This window comes from Hypomesus transpacificus, chromosome 1 (genome assembly GCF_021917145.1).
Source record: "Hypomesus transpacificus isolate Combined female chromosome 1, fHypTra1, whole genome shotgun sequence".
NCBI lineage: Eukaryota > Metazoa > Chordata > Actinopteri > Osmeriformes > Osmeridae > Hypomesus > Hypomesus transpacificus.
In genome coordinates this window covers 3,048,901-3,076,074 of record NC_061060.1, presented here as the reverse complement: position 1 = coordinate 3,076,074, position 27,174 = coordinate 3,048,901, and the positions used below count along the sequence as shown (strand labels likewise).

The window sequence follows — 27,174 nt, the reverse complement described above, 5'->3', positions numbered from 1 at the left end:
TGAAAAGCCTGTAGGACCAAATGTTAAGTGGTGCTATTGTGAAATGGCATCCGTGAAGCTTCTATAGGCCTCCCAGCGTACGCTCGTCCTTTTTAAAAGAAAAGTTAGGACATGATTATATCCAGGACCAGAGTCACAATAGCTTAATTCAGGTCAAATGGGAATAATGTAATTGCTTTATTTGGTGGAAAGACCTATGGTAAAAGTTAGTAAAACCACTTCAAGTAATCTGGCATAGGCCTATGTATTCTAAAAAAAACATTGGGCAACAACGTTCCGGAATAGCCTATGTAGTGGCCTTATTTTTTTAAATAAATGTTTAATGTAGCCTACATTTTATGCGCAAATGTGGTGCCTTACATGATCATACGAACACGAACATAGTTGCTTTAAAATAAGAGCCTGACTTGGCGATATAAACCCATACACAGGGGTACATTGCAATACCACAAGCTCCTACAGAAATGTATTGGGTCGAATTTTGATATGGCCTAACCGATGAATTATATCACAATATCAAATGCCACTTTATTTAGGCTGTATTTAAAAGGGTTTTGTTTGTAGGCTTACTGTCCAAAACGCAGGTGTGTGTAATTGTTCTGCCTGCATATTTAATTTTGTATTGAAAAGTAACCTACTTATCTCTTGATGCCATGCACCGTGAACAAAAAACGAATTTTGCATGCAACATCGTTGCAATTACCGGGTATATACGACAGAATTCCAAGATAAAACATTTGAAACACGTTAACGTGGCTCCAACAAACACTTTATTTGGCTCCTGGAAATATTTTGAGGATTGTTAATATTTAAGTAATTTGATATTTTACCGGCTGGTGATGTTGGCCTGCCTCTAAGAGCCAAGCCAAAGTGTCCAAAGGAAAAACTAAATTTGTGGTTATTTTTGGTATAGCGCAGACACGTCCACTGATTAATCTGGTTCCAAAAAAGAACAAAAAAAAGATTCTTGCAACTGCTGGGTCTTGATTTTAGACCAGAACCTTGGATTTATGCTGCTCAGGAGAATACAAAGTCTGCCACCTAGTGTTGCGTAGCTGTTTGCTTACCAATGTGTAAATAAAATCAATGTGTTTACCAATCAATAAAATAATGTTAAGATAAACGTCCCAAAAGGTTTCATTAACAATGCTGTGAAGGTTGCCATGTGTCAGCTCGTATGTCCAATAGTTATTACACAATATTTGGTCAATCTTGATTTTGCTTCAGGTCCTTCAGTTTTAAAAGCTTTTAAAAGCTTCAACCATGTTTCCTCCTTCAAACAAAGCCACACCAAGCCTATTATTTAATTACATAACCCAAAAGTGCATTTTCCACAGATTTATTTTCAAAAATACAAAACAGCAAAATAAGTATGTGTACACAAACACTATTAAAATAGAATATGTATTATACAAAATATATACAGCTGCCGTTGGAGAGGGGAAGTTCTATCTTGTCCTTTTCTCCTTGATATTGTAGTGAAGGACCAGTGGTTGAGCCTAAGGAGAGAGACTTTGTTTACAAAAGATCTACAAAGAAATGGACACAGCTATGATTTCATTTGTACACAAAGCTAAATAAGGGAAAAGAAGCCTAAAACTATTTTAAACAGCAAAGGCAAGATAAAAAGCAAGAATTAAAAGCAGTAAGCAAAATAGCAAAGACAGTTTATTTAATTGGCACCCTTTTAAAGTTTTTCTTAGTCTTGAATTATATCTTATATTTGTTTTCTTGTTCCAGTAAGTGCTAAATGTAAAGTAAAAGATAAATATGTACTGACTATTAATTTATAACACTACACATTCCTATCTAAACTAAAACTCAAATGTTCTGTCTCTGCCTAGCAGATTTGTCTAAATTAACCTTCAAGTGGAAAAAGCTGCTTCAAGTGTTCAGGAATTCAGTATGAAATGTTTTGGCTCCATATGAGAGCGGCCTACCTTGCCAAACCAGTGAGACAGCCACAAACGCTTCATGGTCATGTGATCTGGGAGGGACTCGTTGTTGAACAACATCTGGACCTGGAGAAGAGAAACAGACAATGTGTCAGTCTGGTACCGGAGATGTGGTAATTTTTGCACTGTATTTCAGATATTATTCTAGCACCATGCCTAAAAGTTGAGGTTATTATTGCAGTGCCTGGTAACTATAGACTGTTCCTCAACTCTGCCCACCAAAATACTGTTAGAACTAAACTTCTGATCATAAATTTTCTGCTGTGCTGTACTTTCTAGCGGCAGTTTCTCTGTGTTACTATGGATACATGTGACAGAGTGATGGATGGAAAGGACCACTGGTCCTTTCAGAGACTGTGAGTTATGGTCCATCTGACACATCTACATACTGAAGTTCACGCAGAGCTACAATGTGGATATATAATGTACTTGTAAATTACTGGACAGGGAAGGGTAAATCCTGTCCGGGTGGATAGAAAAATTAAGATTGCAGGTATCATTTTATAGAGCTTTGAGCGGTTTGATCCCATTATCATCATACACTGTACTTCAGTCACATCAGTGTGTGTTTATTTGCAATGTTGGATAGGCGACAATTTACCTGGTGCTTCTCTACATTCAGTCGATGACACAGCACTTTCCGAAGGTGTCTCACCTCCGCACGGACTGAACAGCGGACAAACTTCTGCTGCAAAGATCAAGACAACCACATCAACACATTTATTTCAAATGATGTACTTTTGGAACCCTTTTACACTAGGAACCATTGGGGGAAATTATGATTCTAATCAAAAAGAATGAGTAATACAAGTTTGTGCTCGTTTGTAATTTGTTGGACACAAACAACTGCTAGCAGCCCCAGTTAAAAAATGTGTCCAGGGGAGAACTGAACTGCTGGTTGGATAGGATTATTATTTTTTGGCTGAGTGAGTATGTCTCATGTCGTGCTCTGCAGAGTTTAGTTTACTGTGTAGCCCATAATTATCAATGTAATTCAAGTAGTTGACCGTAAGGAGGACACTTTATTTTCCCCTAATGTCACACTATGACCTAAGCAACCAGGATGAGGCTGTGATCGTCCCTAGCGGGGGTGCCAAGGTGCTCGCAGCTGCAAGCAGCGTGCTGGAACTGGGGGAGGGTAACACGCTAACCAACGCACACTTAAGTTCTGATCAAACAACAGCTGAGGTGCTGCTATGTGGCTTTGGGACAAAAAATCTAAAGAAAATGTAAAAACTATGTGTGCCTGTGCCTGGTTTACCGGGGAAAGAACAGGTAGCTTTACTTGCTAATGAATTCTATGTGAACTAGGCCAACTGCATACACACACAGCTAGTTAGCTGAGGAGCAAAATAGGAAAGCCCTCCAATACACACACAACCACCCACCCAAAAAAACACAATGTTAAATGACAACGATTTATAACTTGTCATTTACAGCAAATACATTTGTTAGTAAAATAACACAGTGAGAGTCACATCCTTTGAGAACTGAAAGATAAGAGTTCTATGTTACCCAACTAGCCAATCAGAAATTTAAGAAAACAAATACTTTTAAAATTGGGATTTTATGATTGGTCTGCAAGCGCAATACAATACTTTTTATTTGTTCTTTTAGGGGGGGCAGAACAAATCTGAATGGGCCATGGCTGCTCCAGCCCGCCCCCTCCCCAAAACCAGCCCTGACTGCAAGGAACCCTGCATCCTTCCCTTCCTGCTCCCTGGATGACAATGACAAAACCTTGGTGTAGAGCCCCCCCTGCTGGCCTACTAAGGCACTGCCACTGGAGATGTCTGCCTGTCTTCACCCAGACAATAACTGAACAGGTAGGCTTGCCTCTACAAGCCAAAACGGTTTTTTGAGAACATATGACTTACCTGAAGGGTAAGTTTTGTCTTATCTTTTCCAGAGAGCGATGAACTGTATTGAGGACATAGAACAGAAGATTCAGCATTGAAAAGGTGGATGCATATAGCTCAGTAGTAGAGCATGGGGCTGAGTATAGCAGTAAAAGAGGATTTGACTGCAGATCAAGAAGTAGCAGGTTAAATTCCTTTACATCGCTTCTCATACAAGCATCTCCTCAATGAATACATATTACTAAAAGAGCAGTGATGTTTTGACAGTATTGGGAGAACGAACCTCTGTCTCTCTAAACACAGTGAGACCTGCTCGTCGTATCTGTAGAAGTGGGCTTTAGAGTGGTCGAAGCAGGTGAAAGGGAGACCTGCTGAGTCTGGTATCGAGTCTGGAAAGTAAAACAAGGATTTCGTGAGGATTTCCGACTCACCCAACAGGCCTGCATGACACTGTCTCAATCACATTCAATTCAATAAAATATGAATGGAGTATGTGCTGCATGTGTAAGTGATAAAAAAATAAACGCAAAGTCACATTTCAATCCTGGATCCACAATTCTATACGAATGTAATGTACATTTACATTTAGTCATTTAGCAGACGCTCTTATCCAGAGCGACTTACAGCAAGTACAGGGACTTTCCCCCGAGGCAAGTAGGGTAAAGTGCCTTGCCCAAGGACACAACGTCATTTGGCACAGCCGGAAATTGAACCGGCAACATTCTGATTGGTAACCCGATCTCCTGACCGCTCAGCCATCTGAGCCCCTGTAAAATACTATAAGTAATGAGAGCCAGCCAGCTTACCTTCTCCTGAGGGATGCACCACTCTCTCAATCCCTCGCGACTGATAGAACTCCTTTATTCTTTTATCTTCACCTGGTGAAGAATCATAAAAACATGCTTTGGTACCTTGATTTCGTCATTTTGTCTTTTAAGATACGTCACTGAACCCCTCCAGCCACACTAATATCATCTCAGCAGTACCAAGGAGAACACAGGCTAGACTCACTTTCTTGCAGACCGGGGACCAGTTTGTAGACAATGTCTTGCATCACTCTGTCCAGTTTGAGGTTGAGTAAAGGCTGCGTTTCATGGATTTTTATATTGCACATCGGACAGTACTTGCTGGTTTGGAGGTACTTCACAATGCAGCTTTTACAGACTGAAATAGACACACGTATACAGGGATGGGTACAGCTCAGTGGTCGAGTTGAAGATCAAGAGGTTCAAGTTCAAATCCACCCTTTTGTTACTTTGGGATGAAATCGTCTGCTAAATGAACACATTTTTAGGCAATGCTTTTTTTTTTATCATTACGGGGTCTATAAAACTTGCACAACGTCAAACTAAACCCATCATTGGATGCCACTTGTGACAGCTGTCAAACATTGTACGCTACTGTTTTCGTACTGTTAAATGACAAACTGATCGACTCATACCAACCGAGGAATGACAACGCAGCACTCTAGTGCGCGTGCTGGTTGCCATGAAGGAAATAATGTGACAGCATTAAACTTACAAGTATGCAAACACTCGGTAATAGTTGTGGCATCGATGAAGTATCCGGCACACAGGTAGCATACAATATGCTCGTTTAGGTCTTTAATCTTCAACTTGACTTCCTCCTGCAATAAATTCAGATATTCGATTAAAGCATATTACCCAATGCCTGTAGTACGAGCACGGTGGGCGTGCCCTGCAACTAATATAACGAAAACCTGGCAAAAGAAAAAAATGTCACAATCCTGAGCAATAGCTAAACGTGGTCCTGTGCGACTGCCCAACTAATTACGGTTTGAGAAGTCGTGTACATAGTTGTAACACGCACGGGCACGTCAAAGATAACTTATTTGTTGCCATCAGCCAATTTGCCACCTGACTTAGATTACCGGGAAAACGCTTTAAGGATAGCCTAAGCAACAACCCCGAACTTGTTAAAACCGTGCAGAAGCCCCGCATGGGAGACACTAGTCTACAGCTGGAAAGAAACCACCTGCGCAATTAGCTAACATTAGCTAGCTGGCAAGCTACACAGCTGTAGAGCTAACGTCGCATTTCACAGTCAAACATCTAATCTAAGCGCAAAAAACGTATTTTTGCTCAGTGTAAACAGCCGAACACGTGGAGTTATACAGTAAAGTAAAATAATACACAGGTAGAGTAACATTTGAGATAAATAGACGGTACATTGTTCGCACGCGGGACCTTGCGATGTAGTGAACAACAACACGGGTGGACTCTCCCACTCACGCCTGCGCACACATTGGCTATTACTGCGCTCTCCATCATTTCTCCGATAGGGAGATGAACGGATTGTCGCTGCTGCTTTCCTTAAACCCCCGAATCCAGGCAGCCCTACAACCCTCAAACAATTCCTATAGGCCGCGTCGTATAGAGGAGGTCCCAAATAAAAACAACACTTGCCTCATTTCTTAACGGGTCGAGCTTATATACGGACTGAAGTTGATTTCTTAGCCGCATAGCTATCGCCATTGGACCTTGTTCCGCCATCTTTGGAAAATCTGCTTTCTTCCGGGTATCAGAGAGCATGTTCAGCACGACCATAGAGGGCGTGCTCAAAATACAGCGCGCTCATAATTCCAAGACGATATCAATAACAGACTGCACTCCCGGTTGTGTAAACTTGTTTCAGAAAATGCTCCCATACATGCTTTATAGTTCAAAGTGCGAGTTCAAATGTTGTCAAATTGCCATACAGTATAATTAAATAACGCTTTATATATTTATTTCAGTCAACGGGTTAATTACCTGAGCGTGTTGTGTAGGACATTGAGTTGATCATAGGTTGACGAATGCATTGCCATTTTCTTCTTCAAATGAAACCATTAAATTATTTAATGACAAAACGATGTGAGACGATGAAACGATACATCGATCACCCCTGTGTTCGTGTAACATGTTAGTCCTGATTGAATCACACCTAATATCCTATCTAGTTAAATACCGTAGCTGACCTGTAGATGGCACTACAAGCTTGCAATTCAGTACAGCAAGCGCCTGTTCGAGGAGACGGGAGACGAGAGACGGGGCAATTTTGTGTGAAACAGGGTAAATTGAGCTCAGTAATTTGGAGGATGTTTATAAGGACATACGCTGTATTTTGAGCTGTTGTACTGAGAATATTTTACGATATTTAATTTAATTTTAAATCAATTTCCTATTCAACATGTATCTAGTAGAATTAAAATTGAAGCGTTTTCATGTAGTGTATGAATATCGTATTCCTAAAATAAAATAAACACTATACTGCTCCACATTTCCTGAATGTAATGTAATGCAGGTGTGCATGTTTGCCAAGCTATTGGTAGGGTTACAATAATGCTGTCTGCTGTAAAGTGGAAGAACTTTAAAAACACTGCTGGAGGGGTTTCTGAGACAGATGCTTAGAGAGAGAGAGAGGGAGGGAGGGAGGGAGGGAGGGACAGAGGGAGAGAGGGAGGGAGGGAGGGAAAGAGACAAAGAGATGGACAGAGAAAGAAGGGAAGAAAGGAAGAGGGAGGGAGAAAGACAGGGAGAGGGAGAGAGGAAGAGAGAGAAAGTCATGCTGTATCCACCAGATCCAGATAAGATCCAGTCAATCTAAAGTGGGAGATGGAAACAGGACAAGCGATACTTCACTCTTGGCAGCCTGCAGTTGAAGAGCCGTGGTGATCAGCCTCGCTTCACTGAACCTTCATAGTCAGGCCTTGTGCCCCTGCTGCTATTTCCTCTTGCTGTGTGTAGGTCTTATCTGCAGGCCTGCAAGGTCACTGCTTATCTGATTGACAGAGCTTTGACTCCACGCAATATCTAAATATCCCCAGGGCCCTGGAAGATCAGAGTAGGGCAAAACACCAGCGAGGAGAGAATGAGAGACAGAGAGAGAAAGAAAGAGAGAGAGAGAGAGAGAGACGAAGCCTTTCATTTCTTCTCATTACTTCACAGGACAAGGACAAAGGAGCCCTTTTTTCTCGGACAGTCTGTAAATCCTCTTGACTTCCCCCGACTTTGAAATTAAGAGTTCATCTGATTAAAACACCTGACAGGCTGTAGGGAGGTTGCAAAATGTAATACATGTTCTAATATCAGCAACCATCAGTAAAGGCCATACACAGGCTAGCATTGCACACGCTAACTCCCCACAGTCAGAAAGACTAGGCTTTGGATATAGACCAAGCAAACGCCAATACCAAAGTAATCAGGACCGTTCCACCTTTATCTGAAGAGATAGGGTTGGCTACACCTTTTTTGGGGGGGGACCATGAGCTGCGTTATTTTATTTTCAGTTCCATTTGAATAGAGAGTTGATGAAAGCCATGTTTTCCTCCGGTCCTGGACAGCCTGTGCCAAGAGCAACCAAACAACAAACCCATGGTGGGAATCTCCGCTCCGCCATGCCAACCAGGAGGCCCACGTCCTGGGCACACAGACTTTTGCCTCGTCCCCCCTCTCGGAGCAATCAGAGCATGCAGGGGTGGGCAGCAGCTTTTGTCTGTGCTGCTTCAGCAATTGGCTGCCAAGTGGCAAGGTAATGGCGAAAGCCCTCTGGGCAAAGCTCCAAGGCAGCGCTGCCCGGCCTGTTAGAAATGCTGGGGCAGAACGGACGATGTAGTGCAAGCCCTCAGGCCTCTGTCCCTGGAGGGGAAACTGTCCGCATGTCAACCGTGCAGGCTTCTCTTGGTGGAGCGGCGATGTGCAGCAGAGGAGGTTTTTGAACCCGGGTCTTTGTGCTCTTTGGGAATGGTGTGGTTAGAGGAGATGATGGCCATAGGCTCGTCTTCTGTTCTGTGACTGGAGGATCCTTCAGTCCACCTGGTTTGTTGTGATTGATAACGGTCTGTACTTGTGTGATTTTTGGGCATGCTCCCAGGCTATCTCCCTGCTGCGGGGTGTCCCAGGGATCGTGTAGCGCTAGCTGCTGTTGATGGTCAAACAGGTGTCAGGCGACAGGAGGGAAATGCGATGACAGTGCGCTTAAGAAGACTTCAACACTTCAACTTCATAACTGGAGGTTCCCATCATCTCTCACTCTCTCATCTTTGTGTGCGATGGAAGCCCTTGAAAACATCATCCACACTTCGCTTTCTCCCCCCCCCCCCCCCTTTTCTTAACTGTATCTCTGCTGTACATGGAGATGCCCTCCTCAGTTATCTCACAGACATCTTATCTTCATGGGCTTTTAAGAGCAAAGGGGCGAAGGGAAAACAGCGGTGTGCAGGACCAGAGGGAGCGCCGGCTGAATGCCCCAGGCAGCATGCAGGCTCAACCCTGTCGCCCAGACTGTCACCACAGACTAGGGAGGCTCCCCTGTCCCAGCATCGCTGCCCTGCACCGCCAAGATAAATGCACATCAAAGCGGGCAGCTCACCAAGATGCCCCAAGAATGTTTTTCAGCTTTCATAAGAGATAATGATAGCCTTTGATGCCATGGAGCAGTTGGCTTACCCTGGCACCTTATGTTTCTTCGTGCCTCCCGTGAAGAACTTTGATGGGGTTCAAAACAGGGACCCTCATTGCCTGCACTTACTGTGTCAATAATGAAATTGTTTTGGAGACTGTTTTCTCTCTGTTTCATCTTCTTCTCTGGCACCAACATGCAGGCAACCCTTTCATCTTTCCTCGGTATCTCCTTCCGTAGCATGCAACTGCGGAGAGATCCCGGAACTTCAAGTCCATTCCCCACGAACTCCCATGAATCTTAGTGTTCATGTGGCTCAGGCACACTCTGGGTAAGATGGTGTCACTTTTGTAATTCTCTTTGAGGAAGTCAGCTTAATCAACGTGATTTATTTGTGGTACGGGAACGTCACACACGAAGGAGAGGAGGAAAGGCTGTGGAGTAAAATATAGCAGCCGATTGATAGGAGCTGTTGTCAAATAAATCTTGTCGGTGTATTAGCAGGTTATGGGACTGAGTCTGAGTTGACCTGACCACTCTCCCACTGCATGCACTAAGCTACAAGCACTTAGTCCGCCTGTGCAAAAATTAAGAAATCGTTAAGGCCGTTTATCAGAGTTCTGTCCTTTAAAAGAAAACTGCCGCTTTAAATAATTACAGAGAATCAAAGGCTAAGTGGTGGGAGATTAAAGCTGGGCATTCTTGGGTAATCCTGGGGTGTTGCAAATCTCTGGTAATCTGGCCGCCTAGTTCCCCAACTGTTTGACATCTACGTACTGTATGAAAGGGAATGGTGCCATCCATTCTGGGATGGCTGGCACTGTTGTTTACTTTTGCGAACCCTGAGTGCAGGCGCTGGCTTTGTAACGTCCAGACCCCCCCCCCCCCCCTCTCTCTCTATTTGCTCTTCACAGGCAGAGGTGTGCCTCTGCGTGCTCACCCTTGGCCTGGGGGGGGGGATTGGGGGGGGATTGGGGGGGGCTTCCTGTGCTGTGATGGTAGGTTTGGAGATTAAGGGGGGATATAGATTTGGCCATTCACAAATCTGTTTGTTCTGTGTGTTGAGATGTGGAAACACAGGGGGGCACGGAGGTGCAACGTCGACCTTGTTCCCCGAGCCCGCCGTTTCTCAGGATCGACTCTAGGCAACAAAGTAGCCTGTTACAGATCAGCGTGCAGCACCGGTGTGCCTGTTCAACTTTCAAGCTTGTCCAGGTTGTTTCAAAGCAGGACAACAAATAGGGACGGAGGCTCATTAAAAAGTGTAACCAAGGTAAAGTTGAAAGCTATCACGGGATGTATCTTTGTTCAGTGTGTGCTCGGCCGCTTGGCTCAGCAGTAATGGCGGAAAACATCCAGTGCACCACAGTGGTTTACAAGCTAATGGAGAATCTGTGAGTCAAGAGCCTTTCATTTTTGTGATAGGTGGGTGGATCAAAGTTTTGATGTGATTAAAGGAGCAGGGCTAGAAGAGGCAGTTCCAGGCTAAATAGTTGGACAAGGGGTTCTTTCAGGAGTTTTCTTTTTAGTTTAGGGTCAGTGGCAGTTGGGGATTTCTATTTAAAAAATAAATTATGTTACAAACATATTGTACTGAATGATTTAGGTTGTCTTGCATGGTGCAGTGTCATTGTGTGTTACACATACACTAACACGGAGAGAGAGAACTCTTCACCTCTGCATCCAAGATGGGATCACGCTTCGAGTTGCTCCTCTTAGTCTCACCTCTCCTGATCACCACGCATCCCCTACACAGTCTTACACACACGCAAACACACACACACACACACGCACACACACACAGTCTTACACAGACACACACACACACAGTCTTACACAGACACACACAGTCTTACACACACACACACACACATATATTCTCAGACACACACATTCAAACACACAAATTTCTACACATACTTTCTTACACACCCACACACACTTACAAACGTACACACACATTCTTACACACACACACACACTTATAGAATTAGCCCCTCACATCCTCCATGCCCCTACATGTGTGCCTCTGGCCGGAGCAACAGCATGACCACAGGGATGAGGTCATTTGATGGAGGGCCATTCCTCTCAGATTAGCCCTCTGATCAGTGCGGTGTTTCCTCTTCATCATTAGAATGACCCTTAGTTCTCATTAGGAAAGATCAGGAGGGAGGAGGAGAGGGAGGAGAGGGGGGGGGGGGGGGGGGAGGGGGGGGGGGGAGACAACAAGTGGGGACATTTAGTGGAAAGGGAAAGGTTTTTTTTCTCCTGAAGTTATCTCCCATCAAGTAGGGGCTCTCCTTTGACGTCACCTGTTTGGAGTTGATTGCTGGATAACTGGGCTCCATGTGGTGAAGATTTTAAATGTTTCCTTCAGATAGGCTACCCTTCCTTCGGGTCGCAGGGATTTACTCTCCTGGGTTAATTATACCCAGAAAAAAAAAACAGTTTTGCAGTTAAAAAAATTAGTACTTTGAAAGAAAATACATGAAAGATGTGTCTTATGTGTGGTTTTTAATTGTAACATTTTTATTTGAGGGATTCTCAGAATGAGTTTGACATTTTTTTTTGTAAGAGATTTCAGACAGACAACCGCCGTTTCCTCATGTGAAACTTGTGTTTGCGCTAACGTATTGATTTTCACATTTAGCACCATAACTCATACTGTAGATAAGTGAGTGAGGAACGTAGAGGAAGCAGAGATAGGCTTTATCATATCAAAGGCTTAGGAGAGACAGGTTTCAGGGATGTAAGGAACTGTCAGTGTTTAAGCAATTAGGTCCAGAGATAGGGGTGAGCTTTGTGGAGATATCGTTCTCCAAACTCACGTTGTAATAGTCCAGGGAACTGCGTAGCCTTGGCTGAGGGGTTCTGAGGACTGAGACCGCTGTCCTAGGAGAACCTCTTCGCTGCTCAAAATCCTCAAGAAACATCACATGAAACCGGAAGCCATGTTTTTTTGCAGTTTTTTTTTCACCAAGACATCCTGGTATTTTTGGCCTCATGCATTTGCTATGTATTGGGACGTAGCAAATATTTTTTGAATATAATTTATATAATTTGAAATAGTTATACGGGTTTTGGGATGCAACCTATATACTCAGGCTGTGAATCACACAGGACAGCTCTCATCATTAGTGGTGATTGGTGATCACCAGCGGACCACAGTGGATACACTCCTCGTAGAGGACCCGGGGAAGGATGTGTGATTTACACCCAACATGAAAAGACCTTCATAAGTGAGCTATATTCTGTCATATTTCATGCATGGCTCCCTGGGCCAAATCTCTCCCACTCACTTTAATATACGACGTGTTCCAGACGCATGCACACTTGTATACAGAGCTAATTGGAGATAGGATGGTCGGGTACTAAATCAATTTCTCTGCTGCCTAACCTCATAACGGTAAAACAATTAATTTTTTGGGGGGGAGAAATCGTTCCAACAAAGGTTTGGTGTTGTAGATGGAGACAGGGGGGGATAGCATTCCTGCAATTCTTATGAAGAAAATGATGCAGAACTGGTACTTGAAGGTTTCTGGTACTTGAAGGTCACTGTTTTCTGAAGAAAAAATAAGAAATATTTTATTGTATCTGATTTTCCATTTTGCCCTAAAATTCCTGTATTTTCAAGAGACATGTGATCCACCAGTAGGTGGCAACGGATGGGTGGCTTGATGCACTGGTCGTATGGACTCACAAGCCTGAGGTCAGCCCTGTATTGTGCAGTGCATTAGAAATGAACTCATGAGTCTCACATACTCACATCTTGTTATCCTGTGGGAAAACATTCACCATGGAGATTCACTCTTTAAACCGTTTGTTCACTTTTCTTGTTTAACTGACATATCAATCGTCTGGTGATGATCGATTGCTCGGAGCGTGTTCCATCTTGCCTCTCAGACATGTGTGGATCCATACCAGGCAGGATGAATGTGCTGTATGGTTCAAGAAAACACACAAATACCTATGCGCTCGCTTGTGTATCTACTTCCTCCGCCTGGAGCGTGAGCTGGAGGCACACACACACACACACTTCACACATACACACTTCACATACACACACACTTCACACACAGTCTCAGTTACAACAGTACCTTGCATGACACACACACACACACACACACCACGAGTCTGAGCAGTGGAAAACTGAGAACCTGCTAAGGGGCTGTTCCAGGAGAGACTATTTGACACGACTGACCTGTGAGGTCAGGCTGTGACTGAGGTAGCCCTGTTGTCGTGTTGCCACCCGGTGAAAACAGTGGCTTCACAGGAGTATCAGCATCCGTCCTCCCTGCCAGGCACGTCGCACGGCTGATGTCATTACATCTCGCTCGAGGTCGCTCGGTGTGGGAACAGACGAAGGTTTGGGGAAGGACGGAAAGCGATACCCGTGCCACCCACAGACAGTGTTTGGTGACTCAGCGTCTTGTCGAAGTCGAACGCAGCGGACCTGCGAGGCTCTGGGGCCTCCGTGACATCACTGTCATCATGACGTCACAATCAACACCAGGCCCAGGGTTCTAATCAACAACAGATCTGCACTCCGGTTACCAGAACTGTGTGGTAGGACACACCCCCTTCATCGCTGTCTCTGTCCCTGGAAACGCTTTTGGACAGTGTGCACCATTCGTTTGAGGCGACGTTGCATAACCCGCGTTCGGAAAGTCTTCAGAGTAAAAAAAAAACAATCAAGCTAAACAGATGAAATCATCTCGTTACTGAGACACACCAGCATGACAATCAGCCAAACCCCAGGGTCAGTGAGGAGGGCCTTTGTGAGTTTGGTGGGAATACCTCGCTGGCCGGCGTTGGGAGCTGTCGGATTCTAGGCCAGTGTCCACAAGGCAAAAACCTCCATTCATTCTCAATGTGAGAGGCAATCGAGGTATGCATGGTATAGAGTAAACAATAGAGGTCAGTCAGACATGGAAGACAAAGGGAACTATGCTAATGAAGGAGAAACGGTGACTGGGGCAGGAACCAATGAGGAGAAGGCCTGTTTCTATCCGGGGCTTGTCGTCCAATCAGTGTGCCCTCTCTGGACTACTCCCCGCCCATGTGTCGATCACATGATATGCACTCACGGCCCGCACATTTGGAGTGAACTGTGCTAATGATTTGACTGGTCTGGGCAGTGTGAACAAGGCTGCACCTTAACTGACATGATTTAGAGTTTGGGTTAGTCAGCAGGGGGGACAGGAGCAAGCAGCGACCGGCTGGTATATTTGAGGGGCTTTGATGCTCCTTTGCTTACATCAGTAGACTTTTCTATAGTTTCCAGTAATAATAAAAATAATAATTTATCGACTTAGCAGATGCTTTTATCCAAAGTGAGGTGGGTAGACGGTGTGGGGGTGGGGAGGGGGAGGGGTTGAAGTCTGGGATCTCTAGATCTCTTAATCTGGAGGCGAATGCTCTACCAGAGCTACACCCGCCCAGGTGACTACAGAGCAGCTTGACACTTAACTTGCTCTCTCTTACCTTGCTCTCTCTTACCTTGCTCTCTCTTACCTTGCTCTCTCTTACCTTGCTCTCTCTTACCTTGCTCTCTCTTACCTTGCTCTCTCAAGCAACCTAGCGGCCCGTGAAGCTTCTTCATCTTTATGAGACGGACGGGGCGAAGAGGACGGGCCTAAAAGCTTGTTTATGAAAGACAGTGTTTGCTTTGTAGCTCTCTAAGAGGAGCCGGGAGTCGAGCAGGGAAGGGGAAAAAAGCAACGCAATTCATTTGTGGAACGCTTTTCTCTAAACAGGGAGCAATAATTCCTCCCTGTGCTTTTAAACATGAATTAATGTAAATTCCAGGCGTTTTTCAAGTCTGTCTTTGACGCTTCGTCTCAGTGGTGTTCTGGTATTTTGTAGGGGTGTGTGAATCTCCCTGTAATGGCATTCCAGTCAGGATACATTACTGCTATTTCCCGACGATCAATCACAGCCAGTGTGTTACAAGGAGCTAAAGAGCCAAGAAAGGCTGTGTGTTTGTGTGTGTGTGTGGTCGTGTGCACGCGTGTGTGTGTGTGTATGGGCACATGGGTGCACGCGTGTGTGTATGTTTGCGTGTGTGGGTACACATATCAGGGCTAGCGAGGTGTGGTTTTGGGAGAGTGGATAAAGAGGAGTTTTAAAGTAGATAGCCAATGTTATTTAGGCCTGGAGCTTGATATAGTAGCCTTCTATATGGTTAACTTCAGCGATATACAGGCAGGCTTGATCTTTATCATATTATATTGTTATTTAAGGAACAGTCCTGTGTGGTCTGTTACGTGATCATACTTGACAAAACTGTACTGACATATACCAATATGTACATTTACATTTAGCAGACGCTCTTATCCAGAGCGACTTACAATAGGTACAGGGACATTCCCCCCGAGGCAAGTAGGGTGAAGTGCCTTGCCCAAGGACACAACGTCATTTGGCACGGCAGGGAATCGATCCAACAACCTTCTGATTACCAGCCCGACTCCCTCACCGCTCAGCCATCTGACTCCCCAATATGGACCTAATGTTTTTCAACATAGTCCAAACTGTAGAATTTAAATATAGTATCACTTTTAAATCACTTTTGTGATTCTCCATGCTTTCCTAAGGCATCGTCTGTTAGGTAGATGCAATGCACAGAGGGGAGGAGGAAGCCAATGATTGGCTCCTCAGGATGTGCAGGCACTTTTGGGCCATTTTCACTGCCTTGACGACAACCTGGACCAAGAGAGGTCATCACTGATCAACACAGAGGAATCTTGAAGCAGGACACTCCTTCTACTTCAGCCTAATCGAGGCATGACCCCCCCCCCCCCTCCTCCCCCCAGTGACCACCTGAAGTCCACGATCATTGCCTCAGTCTTGCTGACGTTGAAATGAGAGGTGGTTGACCTCCCTCTCTCTGCAGACGGTCTCGTCGTGGTTGGAAATGAGGCCCTGGATGGTGGCGTCGTCTACTTGAGGAGGACGTTAGGAGCGGCGTGTGGCCCCACGGCGCGGTGAGAACGGTTCGAGGGCGGGGGCGGGGCGGAGGTCGCCGGGTGGAGAGATCCTGGGTGGAGAACCAGAGTCGACGGGCATAGCCCCGGCTTTGACAGTGACATTACACATACCTTTTGACATCATCGCTGCAGCACGTGTATCACAGCACCGCAGGCACGTTCTCAGACCCTAAAGGGAGGCACATGATGTCATCGAGCAAAACAAATGGGTGTTCACCTTAGTGTCCAAAACATTCGCTTTTAATCACGTTCGGTCCTGGTGGGAGGATCTGACAGACGACATCAACTGGATAACAACGGTCAGTGATGATGGGGTCTCCAAATTAACTAAAGCTGGAATGGTGACTTAGGAGACTTTGACCCCTGCGCTAATCCATGACAAACAAGATTAGCTGTTTCCACCCATCATGCAGGAAGCACAAGGGGAACCCCCCCCCCCCCCTGAGTTTTAGATATCTAGTTATGTGTTTACAAGTCCTACAATTCCAGACCTGTGAGAAACACAGGCTTTAATGTCTGCAAGATGTGCCTGCCTTTCTGCTATGGCTGTCTGGGTCAGAATGCTAAACCTCCTTTAAATGGTGGAAGGAAACAGGGTATCCAGTGTGGATCTTTAAGTCGTGGTTCAATGTTGTTAAAATTAAATAAAACGTTAAGACTGTTCATATGCTGTACTGTACGCAGGGTTCAAAGGCAATATGTGCAGCATTCTCCTCCATATATTTCTGTATATTAGAACTGCTGAAGACACTGGGGCCAAGCAGTGAGGTTGTGGAGGCTGTGTTTTTCCACAAAGGAACAACACTTTAGTTTCTGAAAAGGTTCCATACATGAGGTAGCGAGGAGAATGCAACACAAGCTAAAAGGAGAACTGGAAAGAGGAGAGAGAATGAGCTTCCCCTGCTCACTGATCCAGTACAATGAACACAAAAGCTGCTGTGTATCAGAGCAACGTTCTGAAGAATCAGGGAAGAACCCAGGGAGTTGAAAAAAAAAAAGAAGCCAGACATTTTATATGAGAGGAGTCTGTCTGTAAAAAAACATTTCACATTTATGTAATTGAAAAGGCTGTTAGATTTAAATCCTATGATGAAGTTTCAAGCATGGTCTGGGCCAAGGCATGGCACCAAACGTTCAGCCCCAGATCCACAGAAACACTTTTCAAATGTATGCTAATGAGGGCAAGCATCCCGATCTATATCTTACCCTCTCCACATCTACGTTTTTTCTGTTTGCATGCAGATACACATAGATTTAAGACAGCTCTTTCAACTCCCCAAAATCAAGCAGAAGGTCAAAACAACAACAAAATCCTCATAAATTTACATCAACAAGAAGTTCACAGCCAGGCACGATTCCAACCGTCAATAAGTCCAAGGCTGTGTGCAACACGATACTTCTTCTTTAGAGTTGTCCTTTTTCTGTCCATCAAGACCTAAACGATCCACTTAAATCCTTAATGCTTTATGTTGCTTTTAGAGGGACATCATTCTTGCTATCTGGTATCTTTATCACCCAGTGTTTATCCTTGAAACACATCCTTGCTCAACAAATAGCTGCTTCCCATTGGGGAAGCACAGGATCCCATCTGTCTTCATTGTTCAAAGGGAAGCTTCTGGAAGCCTTGTTATGTTGCGTACAGTTTGTTATATATGAGGCCTCTCAACGCACCGCTGAGAGGATCCCCACCAAAAGGCAATTTCAAAGATATACGGCACATGCTCACTGATTGACTAAAAGGACACCTAAAAAGGATTCCTCAATGTTTTACTCATGCTGGCCACACAAGAATATGGGTTGTTTTGAACGTTAGAGCTGTTTAGGAGCTTTTCAGCTGCAAGGAAACCAAGAAACCAGTTTTCTCTGTCTCTTGATGGTGTATTTGAACAGCACGATCAAGAGATTAAACTATATACGTACGTATGTATATAAAGTTACGCAATTTCACCTCAAATCCCATTACAGAGCAAATCCCCTGTCTCAGACAAGCACGTCTTTCTGTCAAATGTTTTATCTGGTAACGGTGTGTGTTACCTAATGGTTGATATATGTTGCTAAGGGGTTGTAATCAAATTTGTGTTTGAGGATCAAGATTGATCTTTAAAAGCCTAAAATTGCCACAGTGCTCATCCCTACCTTGTTCTACATACCATCACACCCATGAAAGATCAGCTCAACAATGTGTCATTAATATTATCTTCCAGGGTTTTCCTTATCAAAATATTTTTGTTCCAACTTTCATCAAAATATTTCAGTAACCTTGGAATCTGTCAAAACATTTGGGCGTCTGAGTTTACCTGACAGCCAGCTGATTCCATCGAAAAGAGTCGAAGATAGTCTGACGTCACAGATTAGCGGGTGTTTTGTTAAACAAAGGCGGATTTGATTCTGAGCAGAGCAGAGCACTCCTCCTCCTTGTGTTACATAAAGCATGACTTCGACTTGGCATGGGCCGCCTGCAGCGAGCCTGATGAGAACATGACTGAGCAATGCAACACCTCTGACCCTTTTCGCTTGCTTTCTCTCGCTTGCGAACATGCAGCCATTCAGGGCAGGCCAGGCCCTCGACGCCCTCTCTCTCTCTTCCCCGGGACAAACCGGTCCAAGCGACCGGTCGGGGCTGTCAGGGATGCGGTGGGGGAGGTGGGGGAGGTGGGGGAGGTGGGGGAGGTGGGGGAGGTGGCCGTCTTCCCAGCTGCTCTCATCCTGGCCTATCGGAGGCGGTTCCACAAATGCAGGTCTGTTGAAGGACGTTGGGATGGTGACGCGAGGACTTTTGTCAGCCTGGCAAAAGAACATGCGCTTGTTTGTGCTTGTGCCCGCACACACAGACACACACATGCATGGTCACACCCTGAGTATGGTTGGTTGCTTCATCTGTGAACTGTCCCTCATGAGCCAGGTTCAGCAGGGACTCTCGGGGGACTCTCAGACTGCGGCATTCTCGGGACGATGCCCACTCATTTCAGCCCAGTCCACAGACTGACCAATCGGATCTGGCCTCCTGACGCCCGAGCCTCTGACCAGACTGACACCTCAGTTCTGATAGGCCAGCAGCCGGAGGACCCGCCCCCTGTCACAGGCAGCCTTGTTTTGATAGGCTTGCTGCCGGATGGCCCTCCCTCTATCAGAGGCAGCCTCCTTCCAATTGGCTGGCAGCCTGAAGACCTGCCGTCTGTCACAGGCCACTCGTTGTCTCCACCTCTGTTCTCAGAAAAGGATTCTTTGAGGATTGGATAAACACAGGTGAGTTGCTGCTTTGACAGGAAGGTGAAATATCCCCATATTGTATAAACATGACATCACCTTTCCTATAAGCTCTACCTGGCATTTGTCCACAAGTTATTAGTTTTCTTCATGTGATGGAGAATAAGGGGGGGGGGGGACCCTGTGGTTTTTTCCCTCAAGAGGGTTAAGAGACTCCCCTCAGACTTGAACACTTCTACACAGACCTGTCAAGATCAGATCCTCATCAAAGCTCTCTCCATGATCTTGATCCTCGTTGATCCTTCACAATGTCACCATTGGACACGACCCAACAAGATCTGCAGGTCCTCGACATGACTTCCCAGCCTTGAAACCTGTGGCCAGTCAGACCACACACCTGCAGCTGTGGTGTTACCCTGGAAAGAACCCCCTGCCCCCCCAAGTCCTTTCATTTTACATGCTAGGGTCAAGTGAAGTGATAGAAAAAAACTTGTTTCCTGATCTCCAGGCTTTCTCCCACTAACAGACATTCCTCCTTCAGCTCCCTGTTCCTCCAGACAGCATTAAACCACCAAGCGGACAGCCTTTGAAACAGGTTGGATGGTGTGATATGTTATTTTGACATCAACTGAGTTAAAGTTAGAGTTTTTTTTTATTGAGTACACATGAATGCAGACCATACTTTTATAAGATTATGAACTTGGTGGTGAAACAAGGAAAAATGTTTCAGGAACAATAAGCTTCAGATTTATGTTTTGTTTTTGTTACAAATTACATGGCTTAACCCACGATGCAAGACAAAAAAAATCGATATAATCTTTTCCTTGCCTTTACTTCAGGAGCTGAAAGAGACACATCTGAAATGCTTTTCTGACATCGTTAAGTGATACTGTTTAACATTTTTATGGTTAGACTAACATCTGTTCCAAGGAGTTGGAGAAAATACATTTAACTCTTTAGATCTCAATGTGCACATATAGATTTATTTTATTTTATCGCGAGTGAATACTTTTTTTTTAAGAAAAAAAACCAGAATTGTCTGGAAGAACACATTTGAGCTGTTGATGCCAGAATAATGTTAGATACATTTTTGCGTTGTGATTAAAGAAATGATCAGAATATGTAATTAAGTATTTAACTGCTTCCCGTTAATATACTTTGATACTATATGTCAGTTTTACATTAGGCTACATGTTACAGATTATGTGCACACATTGAGTGAGAGCCTTTAAGCACGCAGAAGCCTGGGATGACTGTGCGCGTTGTGTAAACAAAACGTCGAAATGGGCCATGATCATTCACAATCTGTAGGCTACAAACCGTCATAATACATGACAAGGCAACATCTACAAATTGCCTTTGAATTAGTCAATGGTGAAATCCAAGCTTCAGGGAACAGATTTTTCTCCTGAGAGGAATGAATCATTGAAAAGTGACAGCGGGTAAGACGTTGCTTTAGCGGTTGATTAACGAGTTTAGCTTTAGCCGTGGTGGAAAGTCCCGATTTGCCAGTTTGCCCAAGCAGACAAAGGGTATACTTAAATCTAATTTAAACGTATTAAATGAGAGCTTAATTCATTTCCATTATAATTCTCTTTTTCTACACATTCACAATTCATAATCCGCAATTGACAACTTCACTATACCTATATGTAAGTGGCCTATGTTTGGACTCATACTTTTTATACTTTTAAGTATGATATGTTTTCACTTGGATGGAGACGGTTGCTAAGAGCTGTGACGGTGCTTTCGTTCCCCATGTGTCCATGAACAGCCTTGTTGTGGGGGCCTGGCCTGGGAGAGGCTGACCACCTTTGGCGCCTGTCAGGAAATAACAGGAAATCTATTGTCTTCTGACAGTAACCCGCTTCAAAACAACCCAGCTGTTACAGCTGTAAGTTTGTACTGTAGCTGGAATGCACAGTGTACTATGGTTTTATGTTGCAGCTGGTTGATTTGACTGCCTTGTAATTTGTTAGCTTCAGTTAGCTGTTCCCTCAGATGCTGTGTTGTTATAAATCTCAAAATAAAATAAACTGTGGTTCGTGAATAATGAGCTTCTTAGAAAAATCGTCAGCTTCATGCCAGTATCGTCCCACTTCGAATTAAATTCCCTCCAATGTAAAACTTCACGTTTCCCCGGTCCAAGCAGTCTGACAGACTCCCGGTGTGTTGACTTTGCTGATCAAAGCCTTCCCTCGACGCTGGTTCACTGCAACCATCTATACATCACTGTAACCAGAGTGTGAGATTGTTTACTACCACCCAAGGTTAAAAGTTTTCAGACATAATTCTAACCAACTCCAAGGTGTCAAAACATCAGTAACAGCAATTAACCCGAGCACAGCATATAAAAAACCGCGAATAGAGAGCCAGGTTATCACACTCGTAATCTAGCCCGATTAAGATGCTGAACTTTATTGTCAAATTTTAACTAGCCTACTGACAGGGTTTTAGATAATCCGTCTTTTTCGACCATATTTTAGATGCCAACAACAAACTTGTGATCATTTTGGCAGACTGGATTTAAAACTCTCTTGATAGTGAGATAAAGATCGGAATGTCATTGTTTATTATTGTGACATCTGAATCATTTCAGAAATTGACTGTAGCTCATCTAAAGCCAAGCCTTGTCATGCAGGATTGTGGTTTAATAATTTCTGAACATTCAGTTTGATAAAATTCACAAACAGTACATCTTGAGGGAAATCCCCCTTGAAATTCCTCAGTTCTCAGAGACTGTTGCCACATCAGTATAGCCAGGGTGTGAATTACAGGGTGCGGGGGTGTGCCCCCCCCAATTAAGACTTGCACCCCCCCAAAAGAGGTACAAACAACAGGTTGGGGGGGTCGATACACACCCTGGAGAAGATGTTGACCCCCCCCGATTGTCATTGTATAATTCGCACTCTGAGTATAGCAGTTTATGACACGGTCAACCAGACATCCATTTTTCATACATTTGGTCCTCCAGCTGCTATCATTAATACCACAGTCCTGAGAAATGCATCATGGGTATTGTAGTCCTTGTTGAATATCCTACCAGAGGCTATGGTGAGGTGTTTGAAATGGCAAACTTCATAGTCAGGGATGGGGTATGGCTCTGAATTAGAGCGTTTGACTGCAGATCAAGTATGTCATTTTGAATGAAAGTGTCTGTTAAGTAAACACATTGTTGTTATTAATCCCCAAAAGGCCATCCAGGATGGTAATGCAGGGTGTGTTAGTCCTGCAGACATCTGCACCGGAGCGTGGATGGGTCTCATCCTGCCTGGATAGTGCTGGTGGAGGTGCAGCTGAAGGCTTAATAATGTGTTCGTTTAGCAGAGGCTTTTATCCAAAGCGAGGGAGGGAGGGGGTGAACCCTTGATCTGCAGTCAACATTTTCTACCGCTGAGCCACACCACATCAAGCCTGTCAGTGGAGGAAAGTGTCCCAACATGGCACTCCCGTGTCTGCAGAGGCCCAGCCAGACCCGGAGACCCAGTCTAGGCTGACCCGGAGGACCAGCCCGGCCAGACCCGGAGACCCAGTCTAGGCTGACCCGGAGGACCAGCCCAGCCAGACCCGGAGTACCAGTCCAGGCTGATGTAGAGGCCCTCCCGGCCTGTGGCAGGAGCATGGTGAGGATGGGTGTCTGATCACTCCACACTCCTCCACAGGATGTGCTGCTGGTGAAGGCACAGCAACCACCAACCACAGTGATAGACACCACGGTGATACACACCACGGTGATAGACACCACGGTGATAGACACCACGGTGATAGACACCACGGTGATACACACCACGGTGATAGACACCACGGTGATAGACACCATGGTGACCATCGAGGTAAGGGGGATTTATTTCCCATATCTGTGATGCCTTCAGTTGTATTTTGTATTATTTTATTCTTGCATTTTTTGTCTCGCTGTGCTTTTTATTGATAATTATGTTATGTTCACTGTACTGTCCTGTCTGCAGTGTTGAATGTATCTGTTTTCAAGCTCTTGGTGCAAAACAAATTTCCGTCTGGGCATTAAAGGTTTTAATCCATTCATTCATCACATCAGTTGGGGGCTGATTGTTGAAGTACTTTTTAGGAACAATGCTGCTTTTATTTATTTATTTTTATCCCTGCAAATAAACGTGTTCCCTCTGCAGAGTTGGTGTGCGCAAAAAAAAAAAAAAATTACGCTTTATAGAAGAATACCATTCGAATTGAGACTTGAACACAGTCAAGCTCTGTTTCCAACACACAGAGAAGACATCTGTGAAAACTTAACATGACTGAGCACTGTCTGCTTACCCTATAAGGTGTTGAGGTTATGAATTCGCTTGTGGGAATTCCCTCAAGTCAGTTTGTCTGCAGCCGTGCCAAACTGGAACAGCACTAGTAGGACCGCGCACTACTAACACCCAGAGCCACAACAAAAAAGAATCGAGCTTTGACTTGGTTTGACATGGCACATTCCAAGGTGATAACCTAGTCCACATAGTGGTAGATGGGATCCATGGTGAGTGAATGATTAAACTTGGAGATGTATTTTTTTTTACCACGTGTAGATAGTGCTTTCTATCACTTTTTGCGGTTGTGCTGTTGCATGTGCCAAAGCATCTTCTCATGAAATAAACAACTGAATCAAACCCAGTACTTGGTCTAAACAGATACAATTTCCATTAGGTTCTGCACGAGAACGTGTCACAACAAAGCAACAGCATGCCCTTCGGTTCCTCTCCCAGAGCCGGGGACACCACACCACGCTCACATCTACCAGTCTTCAGGTGACGAGTCTTCGGGTGAGGTCCCGGGCGTAGCAGAGCATGCCAGCAGTGGACTGTGCTGTAGTGATTGAGTCGTGTTTATCCGTTGCAGTTAGGGGTAACCCTAGCCCCTGGTATCTCTGTGTTCCTCTTGTCGAGTTTCCCAGGAGTGTGGAGACAGAGACAGGGGCCCTACAGAGAGAGGGAGTTGGGCCCTCAGGAGCTGTGCTGACAACCAGGAGACTGGTCTGGTTTACTGTAAACACACATGGGCAGGGGCACCCTAGAGGGTGTGTGTATGTCTGTGTGTGTATGTCTGTGTGTGTGTGTGTGTGTGAAGGAGTGTGTATAAGACACTGAGAGACATCTCTGAAACTGCCATCAGGGTATTTGGGTCAGTGGTTATGAGTTTTTATCGGCATTGTAAAAAAAATCAAACTCAAATTTCAAACGTTTCCATTTCTTAAAGAAGCTCTGTTGTTGTACGTCTTATCTCTGACAGACGCGACGCTCCTCAGGTTAGCACACCCTGGATCATTAGCCGGCGCTCACCTGAGGAAAGATTTATTTGGTGTGTGTCGTTCCTCACCTTGACCCCAGCTGCTGTGCAAACACTTGGCACGACCTACGGAACATGATCACAGTAGAATCTGGGGTGGTGTGTGTTTGTGTGTGTCTGTGTGTGTGTGTGGGCTGCAGGGAATGGGGTATGTGTGTGTGTATGGGGGGGGGGCAATAGGGACTGGGGTGGGGGGGGTCAACCAGTCAACACATTGAGCGAATGGTTTCTAAGATCTTTGGTTTGCACATTAGTAAGGTGGCAAGTACGCTTTCATGCGTCCGGAAGTATGTGATCCACCGAGACAAACACAGTGACTGATCCTGTTTATCAGCCGGCGCAGACACATTAGGACTACAACAGAAACACGCCACTTAAGAGACTCATTGACTAATCCTTAAAGCTTTCACATCGAAACAGGAGGCATCAGACTGCTGTTCCCTCAGAACAGCCTCACAGTAGACCCTCTTCCAATCCAGGATCACGTCAAATCAGACATTTACATTTGCACTTTAGTCATTTAGCTGACACTCTTATCCAGAGCGACTTAATATTAAGTACAGGGACATTCCCCCCAAGGCAAGTAGGGTGAAGTGCCTTGCCCAAGGACACAATGTCATTTCGCACGGCCGGGAACCAAACCGGCAACCTTCTGATTAATGGCACAATTAGCCCAACAAGACAACTATATTTCTATCACAGAAATGTCTGTTGTGTGTCACCTCCCCTACATAATTCCCCCTTTGTGCGATGCATGAAGTATTTGATGTGGATTTCTTACTGGGGTCCCAACAACACTGTTTCTAGTCAGATCATTTCTGAACATGGTGATGAACAAGGAAATAGAGAGCCTGGTATCCTAGAGGAGAAGCTGGTGTTGGCATCCTTCTGCAGGAAGAACGTCAGACTGCGTGTATGTGTACATACATTTACATTTAGTCATTTAGCAGACGCTGTTATCCAGAGCGATTTACAGTAAGTACAGGGACATTCCCCCGAGGCAAGTAGGGTGAAGTGCCTTGCCCAAGGACACAACGTCATTTGGCACAGCCGGGAATCGAACTGACGCCTTTCAGATTACTATCCCAATTCCCTAACCGCTCAACTACCTGACTCATACATGTGTGTGAGTGTGCTGGTGTGTGTATACATGTGTGTGAACAGTATACACATAGGTGTGTGTACATGTATGTGCGTGTATGTGTGCATGTGTGTGTATCCATGTGTGTGTATACGTGTTTGTGTATACGTGTGTGTACACGAGAGTGTGTGTATGCATGTATATGTGTGTATCCATGTGTGTGTGTGTGTGTATACGTATGTGTATGCATGTGTGTGTGTGTGTGTACATGTGAAAGAGCCTGCTGCTGCCCAGCAGGCCGGGCTGGGAGGGCCGAGCGGGGAGGGCTCCCTGCTGCTTCCTGCACCGTGCTGAACAGTAGGGGGTCGCGCTCTGTTTGTTTAAAACCTCCAGGAGTCCCATTAAAGCCCTGACTCCCCACATGTAGGACCTTCACAGGGACACAAAAGACGGCCCTGGGAAGCGGCTCGTTGCAAGGGACACCAATTACGGAGGCGAGGACACAGGGCAGTTTGTTCGTTCTCAGGGACATGTCAACTCGTTGGACAGCTCCCTCCGTCAAACCCATTGACCAAAGCACACGGAGAGGCATCTTAATTGGTGTTGGGCAAACAGATTTTGTCACAAAGTTGCAAAGGAAGCTAAGTAGCTGAATGTTCACATTGTCCAACCCCTGACCTGAGTTTCGGATGGCTCTCTGAGACATCATTATGCTCCATTACTTTGATTAATCGTCTGGGACTCTGCCTTTACGGCACTGGGAAATCCAGGACAGCAATTAAAAGCAGTATTCTGGCAGTAACCACCCGCGTAAATAAAAAGTGAGCCCTTTTCTCTCTGTACAATGATATGATAGTGGCGAGGGGTAAAACTTGGCAGACATACGCCCTGGGAGGGTCTTTGTGAGGCACATCGAGTTGTTTTTTGTTGGACTTTTCAGGCTTTGTGTCGTCCCCCCGCCCCCTCCAACCCCCCCTCCCCCCCCAACCTGTCCCCCCTCCTCGCCCACCCCACCCCCTTCCTTTATTCAGTTTTTTAAAAGGGAGATTTTTTCGCGAGGGGATCGCTTGACATCATTAGTTTTGGAGAGCGGCCACCATGACAGGGTTGCTTGTCTTGGCGAACGAAAACACATGTCGGATCAGCGGGCGGAGCAGTGTTCCGACCTCAGGTGAAAGGTCTGGGCTTGGTCTTCTTGTATACTGCCTCTGTTCCCTTCCCCTCCTCTCCCCTCCTCTCCCCTTCTCTCCCCCCTTGCTTCCCCTCCCATTCCCTGTCCTGGCTCGGACACTGTCCACAAAAGCAACCCCGGCCTTTCCCTCACTTATAATCACTGGAGGGCTGGATAGGTGTAACAAATATAGCAGGAATTATCAATGGTC

The 27,174-nt window shown here is 45.2% G+C and overlaps 1 protein-coding gene across 4 annotated transcripts; it reads right to left on the bottom strand.

Annotated features, from left to right (window-relative positions):
• Positions 1-1,302: 1,302 nt before the first annotated feature.
• On the bottom strand, positions 1,303-6,340 carry pcgf1 (polycomb group ring finger 1). Of its 4 annotated transcripts, none has more exons than XM_047019329.1 (9): positions 6,241-6,340; positions 5,336-5,441; positions 4,826-4,978; positions 4,621-4,692; positions 4,098-4,203; positions 3,833-3,875; positions 2,557-2,643; positions 1,941-2,021; positions 1,303-1,499 (listed from the first exon to the last, which is right to left on the bottom strand). In XM_047019329.1, exons 1-9 carry the CDS (start codon positions 6,325-6,327, stop codon positions 1,449-1,451), a joined length of 786 nt encoding a protein of 261 aa, XP_046875285.1. In that variant the 5' UTR covers positions 6,328-6,340; the 3' UTR covers positions 1,303-1,448. The 4 variants fall into 4 exon arrangements, with proteins under 4 accessions (XP_046875285.1, XP_046875291.1, XP_046875277.1 ...); XM_047019335.1 differs by having other exon boundaries at positions 2,557-2,640; positions 6,241-6,336; XM_047019321.1 differs by lacking the exon at positions 6,241-6,340 and adding an exon at positions 6,004-6,215 and having other exon boundaries at positions 2,557-2,640.
• Between the last annotated feature and the right edge of the window lie 20,834 nt (positions 6,341-27,174).